Below are 18,521 nucleotides of genomic sequence, written 5' to 3' on the forward strand. Positions count from 1 at the left end.
CTTTGAAGTACATGCTCCATACTTGTAATTTATTAGAAAGGTAATAGGGGCATACAGGTTATGGTATGAATTAATTGAAAAATACACACTCAAAAATGTAAGAGCAATATGTTTGACTAGAAGTGCAAACTTTTGTACTCTACTTTTTTGCAGGTGACATTCAGACAACAGCGCGATTGGACGTCCTGATTAACAGTATAGAAATGTCAGTGTTTCAGGAGTTCTTCCATGTAGACGGCATTCATACGATAAGCCGCCATCCAGTTGTGGGCTACACCGTAGTAGTTTTGGTAATTTTGCTCTTGAAAAGAAGACATAGAGGCATAGTAATCATTCCAGGCTCTGTAGCTGGCTCCCCAATAAGTTTCAGCACTCCACTCCTCTTCATCATGATCATCATCATCATAATCATGTTCTCCTTCATCCCTTTCCCTCTTTTGCTCTCTGTTCATCTTCTCTGAAATAGTTTTGCTTGGTTTCACAGTCTTTTGTTTAATCTTTCTGGATTCCTTTCTGTCAGTATGTGCTGGAGCCGTCTGACTCGGATGCCAGCTAGATTTAACGATTGGTATGGGATCATAGGTCTCAGGCTGAGACGAAACTCTCGCACTTGACGCACAGGCTGTCTGGTGATACGTTCTGGGTTTGGACAGAGTGGGTGATTCTCTAGCTTCAGTCTGAGGCTTAGTGATTGCTCTGTATTTACGTCCTCTGGTCTGATTTGTCTCATCGTCCTCGTCAGATTGCGAGTTTGAAGAAGCAGAAACTGACCTTGGAGGTGAAATGTTAGATTTCCACTGTTCTCCGTTTTGTTTTAAACTTTGACCTCCATCATCATTAAGTGTGAAAGACTCTCTATGCCCATTCAGCTCACCGTCCTCTCCACCTCTGAACTCCCTAACCACTTCCACTGATCTCCCCAACCCTGTGGTAATGAAGCTGTGGTAGTCTCGCTCAGCCTCCTCAAAGGCCAAAAACCTTGACCTACAATTCTTGAACGAGCTGAGAGGAGAGATCTTGGGCAGAGCGTCTTGCTGCTCTTTTCGAGTCGGTACCGCCAGTGGAGGACCATGTGGTAGAGTGTCCTTTGCAGGAGAAGCTCTTCTCGGATTGCCTTCATCGTGTGCTCCCAGCCTGGGCGCTGGATGGGTCTTCTCTGGCTTCCTTTGACTGCTGTGCTCCAGAGCTTGACTTGGGACCGAATTGGCATGCTGCCGCTTCTTCTTCTCTGTCCTGGAGGAGAGCTGGGGTATAGGGCCTGGAGTGGAAGCCTCAGTGCAGACATCCCAGTCACACTGCTCGTCCATCAACCCAGGCTCTATGGTGGCTAAAAGGACAGAAGACAGACTGGAATTACTTTTCCACAATCCCTTTAAATTAAAGGCTTAGTTTCAAAAAGAAGAAAAAGTTACATGTGCTGCATGTAAAAATCATGACAGACATGTTGGCAGGACCCACATGGCAACATAGACAACCTCAGGCTGCACTTTTGAGCGATGGCCATCATCTTGTTCTCCTCCTCACCATGGCAACAGTAGGTCACTGCCAGCCCCTGAGTGCCTGCAAACAAAATGTAATCCTGATGAAAACCCATTCAAATTAGGGGATTGTGCAGGGATGGCAGGTACAAACACACACATACACAGCAAAGATCGAAATACCTTCTGTTTCCAAGACAACACACAACAAGTTAAGTCCAGATAATTATAATTAAATGCTGATGATTAGGAACCCGTTGACCTTGTTAGGTGGTCACACTTGTTAATAATACTCCAGAAACCCGAGCTTATCTTCAAAATAGTGTCAGGAAGCAAATCAAGTCTAATTTAGAGCAACATTTTTTACACTATTTTTATACAAAAAATACCAGAACTACCAGAATATAAACTGATTATCTGCATGGGCTGCAATACTGATCTTCAACCGACTGTGTCTGTTGGTATATGATTGGCCTTTATTTGAAATTGTCAAATGTTAAGAAAAAGTTGAAACTCAAAATGCATGCTCTTCGAAACATTCCCTCTGAATAAGCATGAACGAATGCAGCAAAACAAAACATTTGCATATTCTGTTTTAACTGCAAGCAAAAATTACATTTGAGCCATTTTAGTTTGGGTTTTGAGTCACAAGTGCACATCTGGATTGCTTCCATCCAAATTTGGACCATCTTGGGTGATCTCACAAAATGTGTAAATGCCCAACATCACATAACACTACTTGCTGTTAATTCAAACAGTATTGGAGACTAACCAAAGCGGCCAGCACGTCCAATACGGTGCATATAGGTCTCCCAGTCCTGTGGCAGGTCAAGGTTTATCACCAAATTCACTTTGTCTGCATCTATACCTCTGGAAGTCTGATGGGAAGGAAAGGACAGAGAGAAAACAAGCAGAATTGAAAAACCAGAAGCTGATACCAAAACCAAAGCCTTGCATAACACTTTTGAGAGATCCATAAAGACAAGAAGGTAGTGATGGGTGAAAGCAGCACAATGTGTGTCTCACCAGGTCAGTGGAGATGAGCACCCTGCACTGGTACTGCTTCAGTTTTGACATGGCCTCCAGTCTCTGGTCCTGACTCAAACCACCTGTACACATCATTATACACAGTCACATCAAATCAGATCACAACAGCTCTGCTAAGACAGCCTATGATAGAAAAGATACGTTTGTCTTCTCTTTCGCAAAAGAGAGAACTAGTCCAAATCACTTCTTAATGATGAATGCTTCAACATCATTTGCAATCAATTATTTCTTCATTTAATCAATTAACTGTTAAGTCTATGAAGATGTCAAAAATAATGAGGCCTATGCATGGATGAGCCTATGCCAAGTTACACAACCTCCATTTTTATAAATGACTTATAAAAATACTCAACTATCAAAATCATCAATACAGATTTTCTGTTGATTGATTTATCATGTCAATACTAAACATCACTGTTTTTCCAAAAGGCCCTCTCACCTGAAATACAAGCAGCAGGTAAGCCTTTGGAGGACAGGATGTCTGCCAGGTGCTGAGCCCTGTGGGAGCAATCCACACCATTTTTTAGAGATACCATATATTCAAGTTTCAGATCTAAAGAAGAAGATACATTTTTCTTGCTGGTAATAAAGATAATCAAGAGCACATACGATGACAAGGGTAAACATTAAAATACCTTGTGTGTAGGTTGGAGAACACTAGTGCCTGGTTGAATGGGATTTTACTGAAAAGCTCTAGCAAGTGCTCCACCTTCGCCTCAAAAACCTTGTGGGGTAAAGGATCGGACTGCACTAGCTTGAAATACTGCTTCAGGCCTGGCAGGGGGGAACACAAGATCAACATACATGAGGGAATATCAATTCAAGCATAACTGACTGAAAAGCATAATACGCATGTTTTTGTAGGGTACGGAGGAATCATCAAAGTGCTTTTGGTGGGATGTGTATACAGTCACTGTATCTGTCAAAATCAAGGCTTGTTTTCTGAAACAACATTTTCCACCAATAACAAAAGTCAGTTTCAAACTTCAAAGTAAAACACGAGGCCTAAATTTGATTCTGTCAAAGAGATAAGTGTTAAGTGTTTTAAGGCCCATGTTTTCAGAACGGGCCTTTTGTCACTCTTTGCTTACTGTCAATCACCTCACACCCTTAGGAAGAAAGAACATTAAAACATGTCACATTACAAGCTTTATTATACTGTCGATGTGTTATTATAGGGAGTCTCTGTTAGCCAGCACAGCAGTTAATTGCTGACACTGTACGGTTTACATATGTTACCTAGACATAGCTGACAGGCCAAGTAATTTGCCTGATATAAAGTGTAACCTTTTAAATTGGATGTTGTTTTCATCAGCTTTTTATGGTAACAATAATAGCAGCACAGCTAACCAGTGTCTTACCTTTAAGGCCCATGTCACTGGGATTGAGTCTGACAAAAGTGGGCTCTCTCATGTAGCGGGTAAGGTGCTGAGCAAGGGATTCTGGGTAGGTGGCTGAGAGTGCGAGCATCTGTTTGTTCACGGGCAGAGAGGAAAAGATCCAGCTGAAGAAACAAGTGGAGGAAGTGGGTGAATTTTAGCGTGTGCGTTTTTGTAAACGAGCATGCAATTTATGATATTACATTCATACATATTTGTTATGAAGGGCTCCAGTCTAAGAACTCTGGTTGAATAACATCCTCATCCTGCTGCTGTATCATATAATTAAATAGGAGTATGATTATAGGTGTTTCTGTCCATCTTACTTAATCTGTTCCTGGAAGCTGCCCTCCTCCAGCAGCTTGTCTGCCTCATCCAGAACAAACAGTCTGATGCTGGCGGTGGATAACATCCCCAGCTCAATAAGCTGCTTGATACGACCTGCGTACATAACCAGAAGCACAGTTACAAAAACACAAATGACAGCATGAGGCTTACATAAACAGGTAATGGCTCTCTATTAATTTGGCCATTGGCCTTTTACCGGGTGAGCCCACAGCTACATGGCACTTCTTCAGATGGGTTTTGTCCTGACTCACAGGCCTGCCCCCAATGAAAACATGGCACTCGAGGCCCTCCATGGCACAGCCTATGGCCATCACTACTGAGTGGATCTGCACCGCTATCTCACGTGTAGGAGCCAGGACAAGAACCTGCAGGAGGAAGAAAAGACTGTTTGTGGAGAAACTTTAAAAAGGTCAACCACCACTTACATTTGATTGGGAGCAGATAAGCACGTGTGGGTCAGTTCCCAATCTGCAAGACCCCACAGCTAATAAGATTGTACTTGAATGCAGCCAGTTCATCAATAAGAACAGCTGTACCTCTGCTTTATTAATAATTGCCCTCTTTTCATTTACACTGACATGACACTAAGCGGCTTAAACTCATCAGATTAAGACCCTGAAAACTAAAGTGATTACTTCTTATGACCATCTGTTGTTGGCAAAATTGAGCAGAAGTAAATTTCAAATAGGATTTCTTTTCCCTTCAGAATTTTATTATTCATTAGAAGACTGATAATTACTTTTTTTTTTAAGTATACGCATCCCTGAGATTAAAAGAATGGGAAAGATGCACGTCTCCATATTCCACCAATCATCTTGACCTCGAATAGAGAAAATCCGCTCACCTGAGTTGCAGGATTTTCCAGGACCAGAGAATCCAGGGCAATGGTGCAGAACACGCATGTCTTCCCCGTGCCAGACTTGGCCTGTACTATCAAATCTGAAACAACGAATGGACAATGTGGGGCTGCAAAATTAGTCTGACTAATCACAAACACAATTTGGGCTTCTACAGTTAATTAAACTCAATACTGATGCTTCACCATCTAGAGTGCCCAACCTGCTGCATCAAATCAAGTGCTTCCTATTCACAGTTAATCTGTATGACCAATCAGAGGTGTTTACTTCAAGTACACTGTGATTAACCGCTCTCTGCTCCACAGCTACAGGGGAGAGCAGTTCCGCTACACAGACAACCTGCAAGTGGAAAGTAACTACAGGTATATCTCCTATGGATGATTGATGATTTTATCTGGTTTGTTCCTGAAAGTAAAACATTAAAATGCAATTAACCATTTTATTCCTCAAGAAAAATTTAGAATCAACGTTAATACATTTTGATCATAATAACGATTGTCACGTTAGCCTTCATGGTGCAGCCTAAAGTAAAAGGGTCAGTTCACCCAGATACAAAAAAAGCCATGCAGACAGTGTTGCTTTAATTTTGCCAGGATCTGAGATATCAGCCAGGGTTAATGTTTTCAATGGAAATACTTTATACCGAAAATAGTCACTAAGAAAACGTGCTCTGAGAGAGGATTATGCGGACTACCAGGGGCGCCGTTTCTGGAACAATACTATACTGTAGGTTGCTGTTACATTTTTAAATGTCAATTTTCAATGCTGTAAGCGCAAGAAACTAAATTTGCCTCCATTGTATTGGGCTGGAGGCATAAATGGGTATATCAAAACTTGGATTAAACCAATAACTGAAGTGTAAAGTGCCAGTTGTCATTTCATTTGTCAGCTGACCCTGTAATATTAGACGGATAATATAACAATTATTAAGACAAAAGACTGATATCTCCAGCTTTCAGTAATCTAGCATCAGTTAAAGTACAGTTAAATATATTAATTTATTTTCACAACACTTGTTGTATAATTTCAGTAAATAAAATTCAGAAAATCCTAATGCTAGAAAAGACTGAATTCATATGTACATTCATATTCAGTATTGAAGGGCACAAATTGTTTTAATATTCAATGTACAAATCTGGCAATATTTAATATTTTATCTAAAAGAAAAGCAGAAAATCTTCACATTTAACAAGCTTTAACCAGAGAATGTTTGGCCCGTTTGCTGAAAGAAAAAGGTTAAAGCGAGCAATTAACTATAACATTTTTCTGTCAACTAATTGATTGTTTAAATGTTTCTGCTCTATGAAAAATGGCCATTAAGGTTTCCTAAAACACAACATGTCATCAAATTAGAGCTGAAACAATTAGCTGATTAATAATCAATCAATTAAATGGGCCTCCTAACCATTTCCCAAACATCTATTATAGAGAAAAGGATTATCAATTAATTGATAAAAAACGATAAATTAAAAAAAACTAATAGTTAGCTGCAGCTCTACATTAAACTGCTCGTTTTGTCCGGCCAACAGTCCAAAACCCAAAGATGTTCAGTTTACTGACATAGAACATGACTACCAGCAAATGTTCACATTTGACAAGCTCCAACACAATTAGATCTGCAACAATTAATTGATTAATCTATTAATCAATCAACTGAAATTCAATCAGCAACTATTTTGATAGTCGAATAATCGTCATTTTTCAAACAAAAATCACAAACCTTTTCCAGTTTCACTTTAGTTTGTCATAGGCTATAAGATATTAAAATGAATATCTTTGTTTTGGACAGTTTTTCGGGCAAAACAAAGCATTTGAAGACATATCTCTTTGGGTTGTGGTAAATTATAAAAGGGTATTTTTAACAATTTTCTGACATTTAAATACACAAAACGATTGATTAAAATCGAGAAAATAATAGTTAACATCAAATTGCTTGGTTTGTCCAAGCAACAATCCAAAACCAAAAGTTATTCAGTCTACTATCAAAGAAGAATAAACTACATTGTTGGCATTTCTACTGAAATAGTAGGCTAAAGACACAATAGGTTGGCATGTATCACAATAACGTTAGTTGCCAATTATACTGTCAATCGATTAATCAACCAACCTTCTTGGCTCTTGACTGAACAAGCCTGCACTGTCAGTCATCATTATCAGCCTGATAAAAACTCTTAGCACTAACGTTAACTTTTACATTATTCAGTAGGCCTAATGGGAAGGATCAGTCTGTAGGAGGGTAAAAGCAACCTGTTATTATTGTGTCATGTCAATAATAATAGAAGTGCACATTGGTGGGTTCATACCATAGAGTGTGGTTAATACACAATGTCATGTAACGTTGACGTTAGCCTAAGTTTTCCAAAGAGCTTCATTTGTATTCTTGGTGCTACCGTGCAATAACAATACTCCATTTAGTCTGCAACCCAATAGACAAAAACATCACATTTGCAGATTCAGAGGGCACATCCAGTCAGTCTGCAGAGTTTCTGCTGCTAAATATGCATCTATAAACTATGAAACAGATAACGTTAACACATGTGGAGCGTCCCACGCAGTTTCATGAACCCACCAAGTCCGCAGCGGCCCAGCGGGATTGCCTTAAGCTGGATCGGGGAGGGTTTTTGAAAGCCTGCGGAGGACAGTCCGTCCAGCACGGCCTGGGAGAGCAGCAGGGAACTGAAGTCGATTCCCTCCGAAAGAATCACATCATCTGTCCGCTTTCGCGTTTCTATATTGTGGGCTGCTTTCCTCGCGAAGGCAGCCATGTTGACTGGACTTTTTCACCGCCAGTGATCTAACTCAGCTGCTTTAATGCGCGCTGCAGCTGCAGTCTTTACTGCCCTCTCGTGACTGGGAGGATAATTGAACTGTTTGTTTTTTGACATGTGAATACAATTGCAGAGAAAGACTGAAATTGGCTCTCTTCTTTCTGCTGGACCAAAAAAAGCAAAGTTAAAGAGAGGATGAAGGAAAAGTTGTGGTCTAGAGGTGCACATTGTTTGGCTTGATAACTTTATTAACAATCAATTAGAACAACTTTTTGGTTGCCAGGTTGGTAAAAATCCATCTGGGTGATGTTTATCTGGTAAGTTGTCTGGTCAATTATTGAATTGTTAATACATGGATTTTGGTGCATTGTTTTTCCAGAAACGGTTAATCAAAGGGGCTGATCCAAATGATTAAAGAGCTAAATATAAAATGTGTCCATGTGAAGACATTTCTTGCCACCCAGTAACCCAAATTTGCTAATAATTTCCTATTAATGACTTATGATGATCTATAAATTATCTCCAGTATTAACTAATGACAGGGTTGTTAGTTACAACTCCCAAACCCTTTATTCAGAAAACAAAAAACTGTAATTTCAAATAGTTTGTTGAGGCAAAGAAGTGAATATTTTTTCTAACAATAACATATAAAGAAAAGGAAATAAAGAAAAGAAAAAAGTGCAGAAATGGTATTCTGGATCTGTTTAAAAGGAAATAAATGTAAATGAGCTTTTCATTTGCAATTATAATAGATATCAGAGACAGTAGGTGGAGCCCAGGTTAGAGACGCTGAGCCTGAACTGATGCTCAAGTATCTACCCTGCTATAGTGTTGAGCAACACAATCAGTCTCAAACACTCTTTTCTAAAGCTGACTTTGATTGATTGATTTATTAATGTATTTATTAATTGATTACTTGATTGATTAATTGAGTAATGTATTGATTGATTGATTGATTGATTGATTGATTGATTAATTGATTGATTGAATACCAAACAATTACCTATTTACATTTACCCTATTCCGTTTGTTTGGCTGACATAATTAGCTAATCCAAAAGAAGTGCCATACTGCACAGAATTAATGTTAAGCCACTGCGTACTGAGTCATTCAGTGTATACAAAAATGTGTGCCAGCAGGCATGCATTTATAACTCTGATCATAAACACAGGTTGTGCTCCTGAATCACTGCTTCATTACTCAGAAACAGCTGCAAAACCAGCAATCACAGAAAGTGCCGTCTTATAGGTTATTAGACTGAATGATTGTCTTCACAATCCGGATCTACAGATTTAGTTTTCAAGAATTAAATACCATGTGTAGGGCCAACCTCCTCATATTGGGCTTATTAAGAGGGTCCAATCTCCCTCTCTTCTCTTGAGATGCACCAGAGCAGCAAACATGCAGCATCTGTAGAGTAAGACTTCAATGGTTGATGATATTGTTGGATAACTAAATTTACTTTTTGGTTATATTGATTTTCTTGTGTTTTAAATAGTGTGAAACTGTTGTATTTGACCTGTGGATATTTTGAACTTAAGATGGATTTGTTTTGAGTTAGGTTTGTAGAAGGGCTGCTGACTTCATTTTCAAGTCAGAACACTCATTTAATCTACACTGAGCAAGATGAAGCACCTACATGATGGAAACTCCTCATCGTCTCACAGCTCAGTCAACACAGAGCTCATGTCTCGGACTGGCTACACAGTACTGGCCGTTATCATGGGTGTGTTCACTGTGACGGGGATCGTCCTCAATGTCCTGGTGATCGTGGTGACAATAAGACACAGAAAGCTGAGGCAGCCACTCAACTATGCCCTGGTGAACTTGGCCATATGTGACCTGGGCTGTGCTGTATTTGGAGGTCTGACCACCACAGTAACCAATGCCATGGGATACTTCAGCCTGGGACGTGTGGGCTGTGTGTTAGAGGGCTTTGCTGTTTCCTTTTTTGGTGAGTCAATTCATAGTCAGTATGCACACTTTGTTTTTTTGTCTAAAAGAGGAGTTTGCACATTAAAGTGTTACTTACAACTTGGTATGATCTAATTTGCAGAGTGGGGAAGGATTTAGTCAAAGTAAAAACGTTTTTTGTTTTAGTTTTAGAGTTAAAAATAACAATGCAGTAAAATTACACCATTAGTAAAGTAATCAAAATCCTAGTTAAGTAAAATAACAGAAGTATTATCAACAGAATGTACTTAAATCTAAATATCAGAAGTAAAAGTACTTGCTCTGCTGGAAAACAAAAATGTATTATACATTACATTATTCAATTGTTAGTGATGCATCAATGCACAGGTAGCATTTTGTAGCTGGTTGAGGTAGAGCTAGTTTATACACCTACATAGTTTAGTCCAGTGTTTCCCAACCTATAAGGGTTGGGCCCCCTACAATCAACCCTACAATAGTGCCCGAAATAAATTTGGGGATGTCAGGAGATGATTAATGAGTTTAAGAAGAAAAAAACAAAGTTCTATTACAGAAATTTGTATTATTATTTTTTTTACTTTTGTCTAATTTCTGCTTTTTTGTGTGTGTGAATGAATTAATAATTTTGCCTTTTTGGACTGAATTATGTCACCTAAGACGTTTAGAATAAAGGAAATCACTCTTTGGTGGAACTGCTAACAACTCATAGACATTTGAAATGTGACAAGGAGCCACAACTAATGCTTTAATGTAAGATGTTAGAAGCCAAAAATGTCTGGAACCAGTAGCCTACATTTTTAACAGTGTTTCGCATTTTGGAAGATTATCATGTATGTTTCATAGAAAAATCTTAATGAGAAAAGTAATGAGTAATTATAGCTGTCAGATAAATGAAGCAGAGTAAAAAGTACAATATTTCCCTCTGAAATGTTAACTGGCATAAAATGGAAATACTCAAATTGTACTTATTGTGCCTTTTGCATAGTGCTGAAGTAAATTTGAATTCCCACAACTGATATAACCATTCAATAATTGTTGCAAGCTAAGTAGCAGGACTTTTTTTTTTTCCCAAACAAGAACAATTTAGTCTTTACAAATACCATATACCTTTATTTTTTAGGTATAGCGGGTCTGTGCACAGTAGGAATCATTTCTGTTGAACGCTACATAGTGGTGTGCTATCCCATGGGTGCTGTCCTGTTCCAGACCAGGTACAGTAATGACCATCAATATTTCACTGGGCAGCATCACCCAGAATACAAAACTTTGACTGCTCCAACAGCGCCAACACGCCATCTCTGTCCTCAGACACGCTGTTGCTGGAGTGCTGCTGTCCTGGCTGTGGTCGTTTGTGTGGAACACTCCACCTCTGTTTGGTTGGGGAAGTTTTGAGCTGGAGGGCGTTAAGACCTCCTGCTCTCCTAACTGGTACAGCCGGGATGTCGGGAACATGTCCTACATCATCATATACTTTTCACTTTGCTTTGCCATTCCCTTCTCCATTATCATTGTGTCTTACTCACAACTATTGTGGACCCTCCACAAGGTAAGCAATGTAAAAGTTGGGCATGTGGAATTCGGCAGTTTGCACTAAGATTACAATAAGATCTTTTTGCTTGTATTTTGGTGTCCTAGGTGACCAAACTGCAGATTTCTGACACTGGCAGCACAAATCATGTGGAGGTGCAGGTGGTACGTATGATAGTGGTAATGGTGTTGGCTTTCCTAGTGACCTGGCTGCCATATGCTGCCATGGCACTTGCTGTCATAATGGACTCAAGTTTATATATTGACCCCATCATCGCTACCATACCTGTCTACTTGGCTAAAAGCAGCACCGTCTACAACCCCATCATATATATTTTCATGAACAGACAGGTAATCCTCCATCATGCACCTTTATATTCACACACACAAAGAAAAGGAATGTATGTGTATAGCATAATCATAGACTATTATTGACCATGTACTGTATGTGTGTTTTCAGTTTCGAGGATACACTATTCCCACTGTCCTGTGTGGATGGAACCCGTGGGCCTCGGATTCAGAAATTACTGAAGGCGAAAACACGATGGCTTCTTTCATCAAGAGCCAAAGAGTCTCAACTAAAGAATCTTTGAAAGAATAAAAGTGAACATGAATCCTTTTGATCTCACTCCCGTGGTAGCACTATCAGAACTACTTTCAAACATTAGGTATCCCCCTCTGCATTGGACTGCAAGTAAACAAATTTTATAACTTGAAGAATGTAATTGAAATGATGGAGGCTGTACTAATTAAGTGTAGTCCCATTTTAAAACACATTAAAGCTGATGCTGTCACAACTTTTGATGTATTCTAACAATATAGCCATTTGTCTTAATCTCTGTCATGGGATATTGTTGATCATGTATCATCTCACCATGAGGAGATGAGTCAAATTTGGATTAAAAGTTTTAAAGATTGAAGATTCAAATCCACATTTACACAAACATTTTTTGTTAACTTCATACGTGTTTTAGTAAAAGAAAATGACATGCATGTGTGACAGATGGAATAATGTGCATTACTAGCAAGTGAGATAGTGACGGGTAGTAGAGTAACATTTAAAAGCCTCATACTGAGTATTTTTTATATTTCGTGTTCATATCGGACTGTTCATTTGATGATTCAGAGGTGGCTTTGGATGGCTTTTCTGTGTATAGGAAGGATAGAAATAGGTTTGGTGGAGGGGTGGCAATCTTTATACGTGACCACTTTCCAGTAAAAACACGCCATGACCTTAACCTACTTGACAGTGAGGCTATATGGCTTCAAGTGCAACTGCCGCACTTGAAGCCTATCTTGATTGGTTGCTGTTATAGGGCTCCAAGCTCGACAATACAGCACTTGGACGGTTTATGTGCCATGTTGGATAGGGCTACAGAGGAAACTAGAGAATTGTACCTACTAGGTGACCTGAATATTGATTGGCTATCTGAGAATTGCCCACTGAAGAATCGGCTCTTGTCTATGGCTAATACCTGCGGACTATCTCAATTAATATTTCAACCAACAAGAATCACTGTTAATCACACTGAGGTCCAATCTTCAACATGCATTGATCATATTTATACTAACGCTCCAGATATGTGCTCCATAACTGTGTCTATTCCAGTGGGTTTCAGTGACCATAATGTTGTTGCTGTCTCTAGGAGAACGAAGTTGCCTAAAGCTAATGCAAAAATAATTTTTACTAGATCCTATAAGAAATTTGATCAAGAGGCTTTTCTTGGGGAACTTAATAGCATTCCTTGGGCTAATGTATGTGATGTTGAGGAAGTTGAACTTGCTTTAAAAATTTTCATGGACTATTTTATGATAATTGCTAATAGACATGCCCCTTTAAAGAAATTTACTGTTAAAGCCAAAAGTGCTCCGTGGATAGATGATTCATTAAAGAAACTAATGATTTTGAGAAATGATGCCGAGAATGTTGCAGTCTTATCAAGTGCACATGATGATATAAAAGATTATCGCAAATTAAGAAATCAGGTCTGCAAAATGAATAGAGAAAAAAAGAGAACTTATTATCAACAGAGAATTTCTGAAAGTGGTCAAGATAGTAAAAAAATATGGAAAGTTCTGAATGAAATCATGGGTAAAAAAACAGCTCAGACTTCTTCCTTTGTGGAACTAGATGGTGCGTATTTAACCAAACCTCTTCATATTGCGAATTATTTTAATGATTATTTCATTGACAAGAACTCCAAGCTCAGTGAAAACATGGACACTACTGTTAAATACAATTCAGAAGAGCTTATAAGAAATGGTTTCATGAGGGGAAAAAACTGTGCTTTTGAATTTCATGAGATTAATGTTGATGACGTAGAGAGATTGTTGAACTCTCTGGAAGCTGATAAGCCTGCAGGTATAGACCATCTAGACTGTAAACTGTTAAAAAATATCTGCTTCATACATTTCTAAATCTGTCATATTTTTAATAGAAGCTTAATCAGTGGTGTTTGTCCAACATTATGGAAAGAAGGAAAGATTTTTTCAATTCCAAAAGATAAAAAGTCAACTTTTAATGGTCCAAACAGCAGGCCTATTAGCATCTTGCCTGTACTTAGTAAACTTTTAGAAAAAATTGTGTCTGTACAAATTCAAGATTATCTTTCTATAAATGGTTTAACATCTATGTTCCAACATGCATACAGAGCTGGTCACTCTACTGGTACCGCTATGTTACAAATGTCTGATAGCTGGCTGACATCAATTGACCGATCGATGCTTGTGGGCACAGTTATGATAGATTTGAGTTCTGCTTTTGATGTGGTTGATCATGATCTCTTAATTGGTAAACTTATTTGTTATGGTTTTAAACACTCAGCTATTTTGTGGTTAAGAAGTTACCTGTCCGGTAGATTACAGAGAGTATATTACAATGGCACTTTCTCAAACAGCAAGGCGTTAGACTGTGGTGTTCCACAGGGGAGTTGCCTAGGGCCTCTTCTTTTTGCAGTTTTCACCAATGATCTGCCGCTTGCAATTGGGCAAGCAAGTTTAACAATGTATGCAGATGATTCTACCCTCTATTATGCCGCATCTACATGTTCTGAGCTTAATCAGGTTCTATCTAGGGAGCTCAACATTGTACTTAATTGGATAAAATCAAACAAACTTGTGCTAAATGCATCAAAAACAGTCTGCATGGTATTTGGCTCTAAATATAAATTAGCACATGGGCCTAAATTGAATCTTGAAGTTGCAGGCCAATCTATAAAACAAGTAAATAAAGTTAAGCTTTTAGGACTACGGCTTGATAGTGCGTTGTTGTGGTCCGATCACATTGACTATATGGTTACTAAGATGGGAAGAGCAGTTGCTACTACAAGGAAATGCTCACCATTTCTACCATCTTCTTTACTAAGGCAAATTGTTTGCTCTTTAGTTCTATGCCACTTAGATTATTGCTCAGTAATCTGGTCATCTGCCTCAAAAACCCTACTTAGAAAACTTCAAGTAGCACAAAACAAAGCTGTAAGACTTGTTCTAAAGTGCACTTTTAGGTCCAATGTAGTTAAAATGCATGAATGTCTTAAATGGTTGAGTGTTGAAAAAAGATTATTAGCCAATGTGCTTACTTTGTTGCACTCTGTTATTCAAAGTCAGACACCATCATTTATATTTGATAACATAACTTACAGTTCAGATATCCACACTTATTTAACAAGAGGAGCCAGTAGGGGGCAGATGATGTTACCTTTACCAAAATCCAATAACTTGAAAAAAACTTTTAATTACAGAGCAAGTTCTTTGTGGAATAAAATCCCTAGTAACATTCATCTTATCACAGGAAAGGACCATTTTAAAAAGAAAGTCAAATATTATCTTCATTTAAATTATTTATTATGAGGTTTCTGATTGTGTGTCTTCGTCAATGTAAGCAACCTTAATGTCAGCCATGTAATTTATTGTAATATATAACTTCGTTTTCAAGATATTTCTCTATTTGCTTGGTTTGTTATTGTTTTCATTTAATTTTATTTGTAATTTTTATTTAGTTTTTTGTTACTTAGTTTTGTTTTGTTTGTTTTATTTTATTTTCTTCTATTTCTTTTCTGTATACGTTATGACATGTTTTAATATTGTTTGACTAAATGTAGTGTTGGACCCCAGGAAGACTAGCTGGTCGTCTAGGCGTCAGCTAATGGGGATCCTTAATAAATACAAATACAAATACATATCTAACTATTTTTATGTATAGGATGCTATGTGTTTATAAAGTGTACTGTCACTTGCAGCAATTGCAATACAGTGTGTTTGTGTTTTCCTATGGTTTATGTTCATAAAGTCATCTGAACACCAGCAGTAATTAGTAGAAGTAGTTTCTGGAGGGCTCCAGCAGGGGGAGCATAGAACTTGTGTTCTACATGAAGGGACAACTCGCTCCCTTATAGGCCATCATGATATACTACTGTAGATTGCTGTCTTGATGTAGGCTACATTTTCTTGGGTTGTATTTCAGTACTGTAGATATTTAGCAGGAAAACTGTACACATTGTGACATTTGTAGTGGCATTTGTGTTCATAGTATGTGGTTATTGATAATCCAGTCATAATACACATGAACTGAGGAAAGTTTGTGTCCATGAATCGTTCACTCAAATTTTCAGTGTGGGCGTTTACAGATGCACATTTTTAGTCTGTTTATGGATATCATTTAAAACACAGTGCCAGTAAAGACTAAAATACCTTTCCTTAAGTCTTTTAGTCAGTGGCTGGATTACTTGGGTTAAGAAGTTTACATATAGGTATAGTGTACACTAAAAGAAAACACATACAAACTCATTTGGTATTCTTTTGTGAAATATACAATTTTACAGATCTTAAAATGTTCTTTTCGCACAAGTCAGCATTTGTTCTTCTGACTTGATACACATGTATCCCAAAATTGATAAGCAAAATAAGAAAACATTTAAATAAGGTTTAGCAGCAAGCTGCCAAAGCAAATGTAAAAATTTAGTTGATGTTGTAATCTATCACACTTTCAAAGAATTTATGACAACCACAAAAAAGAAATTACATGATTTTTATTTTTTTTTGTTAGGTGCTTCTTAAGGTCTTTGCTCAAACATGGTATACACAACCCTCGCACACAAACAGACCTTTGTCACCTTTATGGCTTTCATTGATAAAAATCGAAAATAATCAGTGTGTTATACTCCTTTGCAACATGATACTTCACTCAAGCCTTTTGGATCCAGCATTTTAAACAGCAAGAAAAAAAAGCCTGTCATCACTATAGTCAAGTCTCACAGTTTGATCATTCACAGTCATTATTCTCTCTCCAAAGGAACACAAATGTAATCATACTCATCCTATTACCTTGGCTTTTTATTGATGACAGAAATATTGCTATGACTTTCATTAAGGAAAAGCAACAAAAAAAGCCAGAGTGTGAATAGCTGTATTAAACCTGTACTACATATATATATATATATATATATATATATATACATATATACACACATATATATCTATCACACACACACACACACACAGAGTGAGGGATCATCTATGTACATGCTACATACTGTCACACTCTGGGTAAATAAGTAGTCCTTCTGACAGGACAAGACGTGGGATCACTTCACCCTTTGTGAATCCATTTCAGAAAAAGATGCAGAAGTCACCCAAGGTTGGTGCCTGAGGAAAATGAACTCATCTCATAAGATACAGTACATGTTGACTGATTGGTGTGTGAAACAGTTGTGTGCTTGAACACCTGGTGCTTGGAGGATTGACATTGGTCCTGTTGTTTCTGGCAGCTTGTGACAATATCAGCAGGAAACAACAGCTATGGGTCTATGAGTGCTTCAAGTCTTGCTAAATACTCAAAGATATTAGCGCCCAGTTATACAGGCTGTGTAACAGTTATATACTATACTATACACATTGAAGTTGAGTCAGATTTGTCAAACACACCTTCTGGTCCCAATACTGACAGCACATGCCATTGCTGAATACTGTGTTGTCATTGTCTTCATCTTATTTAAGAGTACAGTCTCCAGATTCATTGAGTAGCCATTACAGGTAATGGGGTGTTTGGTGTAAAAAAAAACAAAAAAAACAAATGGAGGTATTCCTTTTCTAGCAGCAGCCATTTCACAAACCAACTAAGTGTTTTTAATAAACAAACATGCTTGAAGTAAATGACAAGTAAAGACATGGGTAAGGTAGTCACAGAACAGCTATATTATGGTCAAATTAACAGAGTACGAATGACACAGAAGACTGACAGGTTGATGCTGAGAAATGACTCTTCTCCTTCACATACAGTTTTAATTAGCTTTGCAAAAGGGTTTCAAGCCATGTAAGACATACTCTGCTCTACTAGGGAGACATACGAGACCAGTTGTACCTCAAAGCATCCACGAAAACGACACTAGCAATAAGTCCTGAGCTCAAGGAATGTGCAACACGTCCCCAGCCAGTCACCACACTGTTCCCCTGGGAACACAGTAAAGACTGAGAACAGCATCCTAGAAGTATCATTGCTTCTGACAGGTAAAACATATGGTCATATATACAGATTGAAGAAAAGAAAAAAAACTAGTAAAAATAAATGCAAGTAAAGTTGAGCGGGAGAGGTTTGGGGTTGTTCAATTGTCTATGATCTAAAGAGGTAAAATCAGGTGCAAAGAGAAGGTTTCAACATCAACACCTGTACATCACACAACAAATCAAGACAACTTCTGAGTCAAGGCAAAAAAGCAAGGGGGTGTCTAAGAGTAAGCAGGTGAGAATTTGTACATTTTCCTAAACTCTGTCCATACAGGTCATCCTTCTTGGGTACTGAGACAGCAGCATCTTGCAGCATAGTGTTCTTTACAGCGTGTGAGCATGTGACAAATGCAAGTATTGCTGACTACTGGTTTGAGAGTGTTTTTTTTAATTGAAGTGTAGCATAGGGTACAATTCTATCAGTGAAGGTAAATACATCTGTCCTATATGGTTAATTAATTGTTGTTTCTGTTTTTTTGGTTTGTTATTTTGATTCTTCTTCATTCTAATACCTAGCATGTACTTTACATCCTACTCTGCTTGAGTGACTGATGAGGTAATGTAATGACAGCCAACATGATCTCTACTGGACAATAAGGTGCTAAAGTTTATCTCTGTAAACGCCATTGATCTACATACTTAACTTTCAAGTGAATCGTGTGTGTGTGTGTGTGTGTGTGTGTG

At 38.1% G+C, this 18,521-nt stretch overlaps 2 protein-coding genes across 3 annotated transcripts; one reads left to right on the plus strand and one right to left on the minus strand.

Annotated features, from left to right (window-relative positions):
- Positions 1 to 14: 14 nt before the first annotated feature.
- ddx20 (DEAD (Asp-Glu-Ala-Asp) box polypeptide 20) lies at positions 15 to 7,899 on the minus strand. 2 transcript variants are annotated; one of them, XM_078255122.1, is made up of 12 exons: positions 7,679 to 7,756; positions 7,413 to 7,525; positions 5,097 to 5,191; positions 4,449 to 4,617; positions 4,231 to 4,345; positions 3,887 to 4,029; positions 3,161 to 3,299; positions 2,965 to 3,023; positions 2,505 to 2,587; positions 2,251 to 2,356; positions 1,459 to 1,560; positions 15 to 1,327 (listed from the first exon to the last, which is right to left on the minus strand). In XM_078255122.1, the coding sequence occupies exons 4-12, from the start codon at positions 4,561 to 4,563 to the stop codon at positions 207 to 209; spliced, it is 1,983 nt and encodes a 660-aa protein (XP_078111248.1). In that variant the 5' UTR covers positions 4,564 to 4,617; positions 5,097 to 5,191; positions 7,413 to 7,525; positions 7,679 to 7,756; the 3' UTR covers positions 15 to 206. The 2 variants fall into 2 exon arrangements, with proteins under 2 accessions (XP_078111248.1, XP_078111247.1); XM_078255121.1 differs by lacking the exon at positions 7,413 to 7,525 and having other exon boundaries at positions 7,679 to 7,899.
- Positions 7,900 to 9,521: 1,622 nt separating this feature from the next.
- parapinopsina (parapinopsin a) lies at positions 9,522 to 11,937 on the plus strand. The gene is made up of 5 exons (XM_078253982.1): positions 9,522 to 9,831; positions 10,930 to 11,020; positions 11,118 to 11,355; positions 11,445 to 11,687; positions 11,797 to 11,937. Exons 1-5 carry the CDS (start codon positions 9,564 to 9,566, stop codon positions 11,935 to 11,937), a joined length of 981 nt encoding a protein of 326 aa, XP_078110108.1. The 5' UTR covers positions 9,522 to 9,563.
- The last annotated feature ends 6,584 nt before the right edge of the window (positions 11,938 to 18,521 follow it).

Source organism: Sander vitreus, chromosome 7 (genome assembly GCF_031162955.1).
Source record: "Sander vitreus isolate 19-12246 chromosome 7, sanVit1, whole genome shotgun sequence".
Classification (NCBI taxonomy): Eukaryota; Metazoa; Chordata; class Actinopteri; order Perciformes; family Percidae; genus Sander; species Sander vitreus.

Excerpts from the sequence above, each read along its gene's own strand:
- ddx20 (XM_078255121.1), bottom strand. The coding sequence starts at position 7,874 with ATGGCTGCCTTCGCGAGGAAAGCAGCCCACAATATAGAAACGCGAAAG. Across the intron at positions 4,346-4,448 it reads TGTAGCTGTGGGCTCACCCG|GTCGTATCAAGCAGCTTATT; the intron begins GTAAAAGGCCAA and ends TTATGTACGCAG. Across the intron at positions 1,328-1,458 it reads GAGGTTGTCTATGTTGCCAT|CCACCATAGAGCCTGGGTTG; the intron begins GTGGGTCCTGCC and ends CTGTCCTTTTAG.
- parapinopsina (XM_078253982.1), top strand. The coding sequence starts at position 9,564 with ATGTCTCGGACTGGCTACACAGTACTGGCCGTTATCATGGGTGTGTTC. Across the intron at positions 9,832-10,929 it reads CTTTGCTGTTTCCTTTTTTG|GTATAGCGGGTCTGTGCACA; the intron begins GTGAGTCAATTC and ends TTTATTTTTTAG. Across the intron at positions 11,021-11,117 it reads GCTGTCCTGTTCCAGACCAG|ACACGCTGTTGCTGGAGTGC; the intron begins GTACAGTAATGA and ends CTCTGTCCTCAG.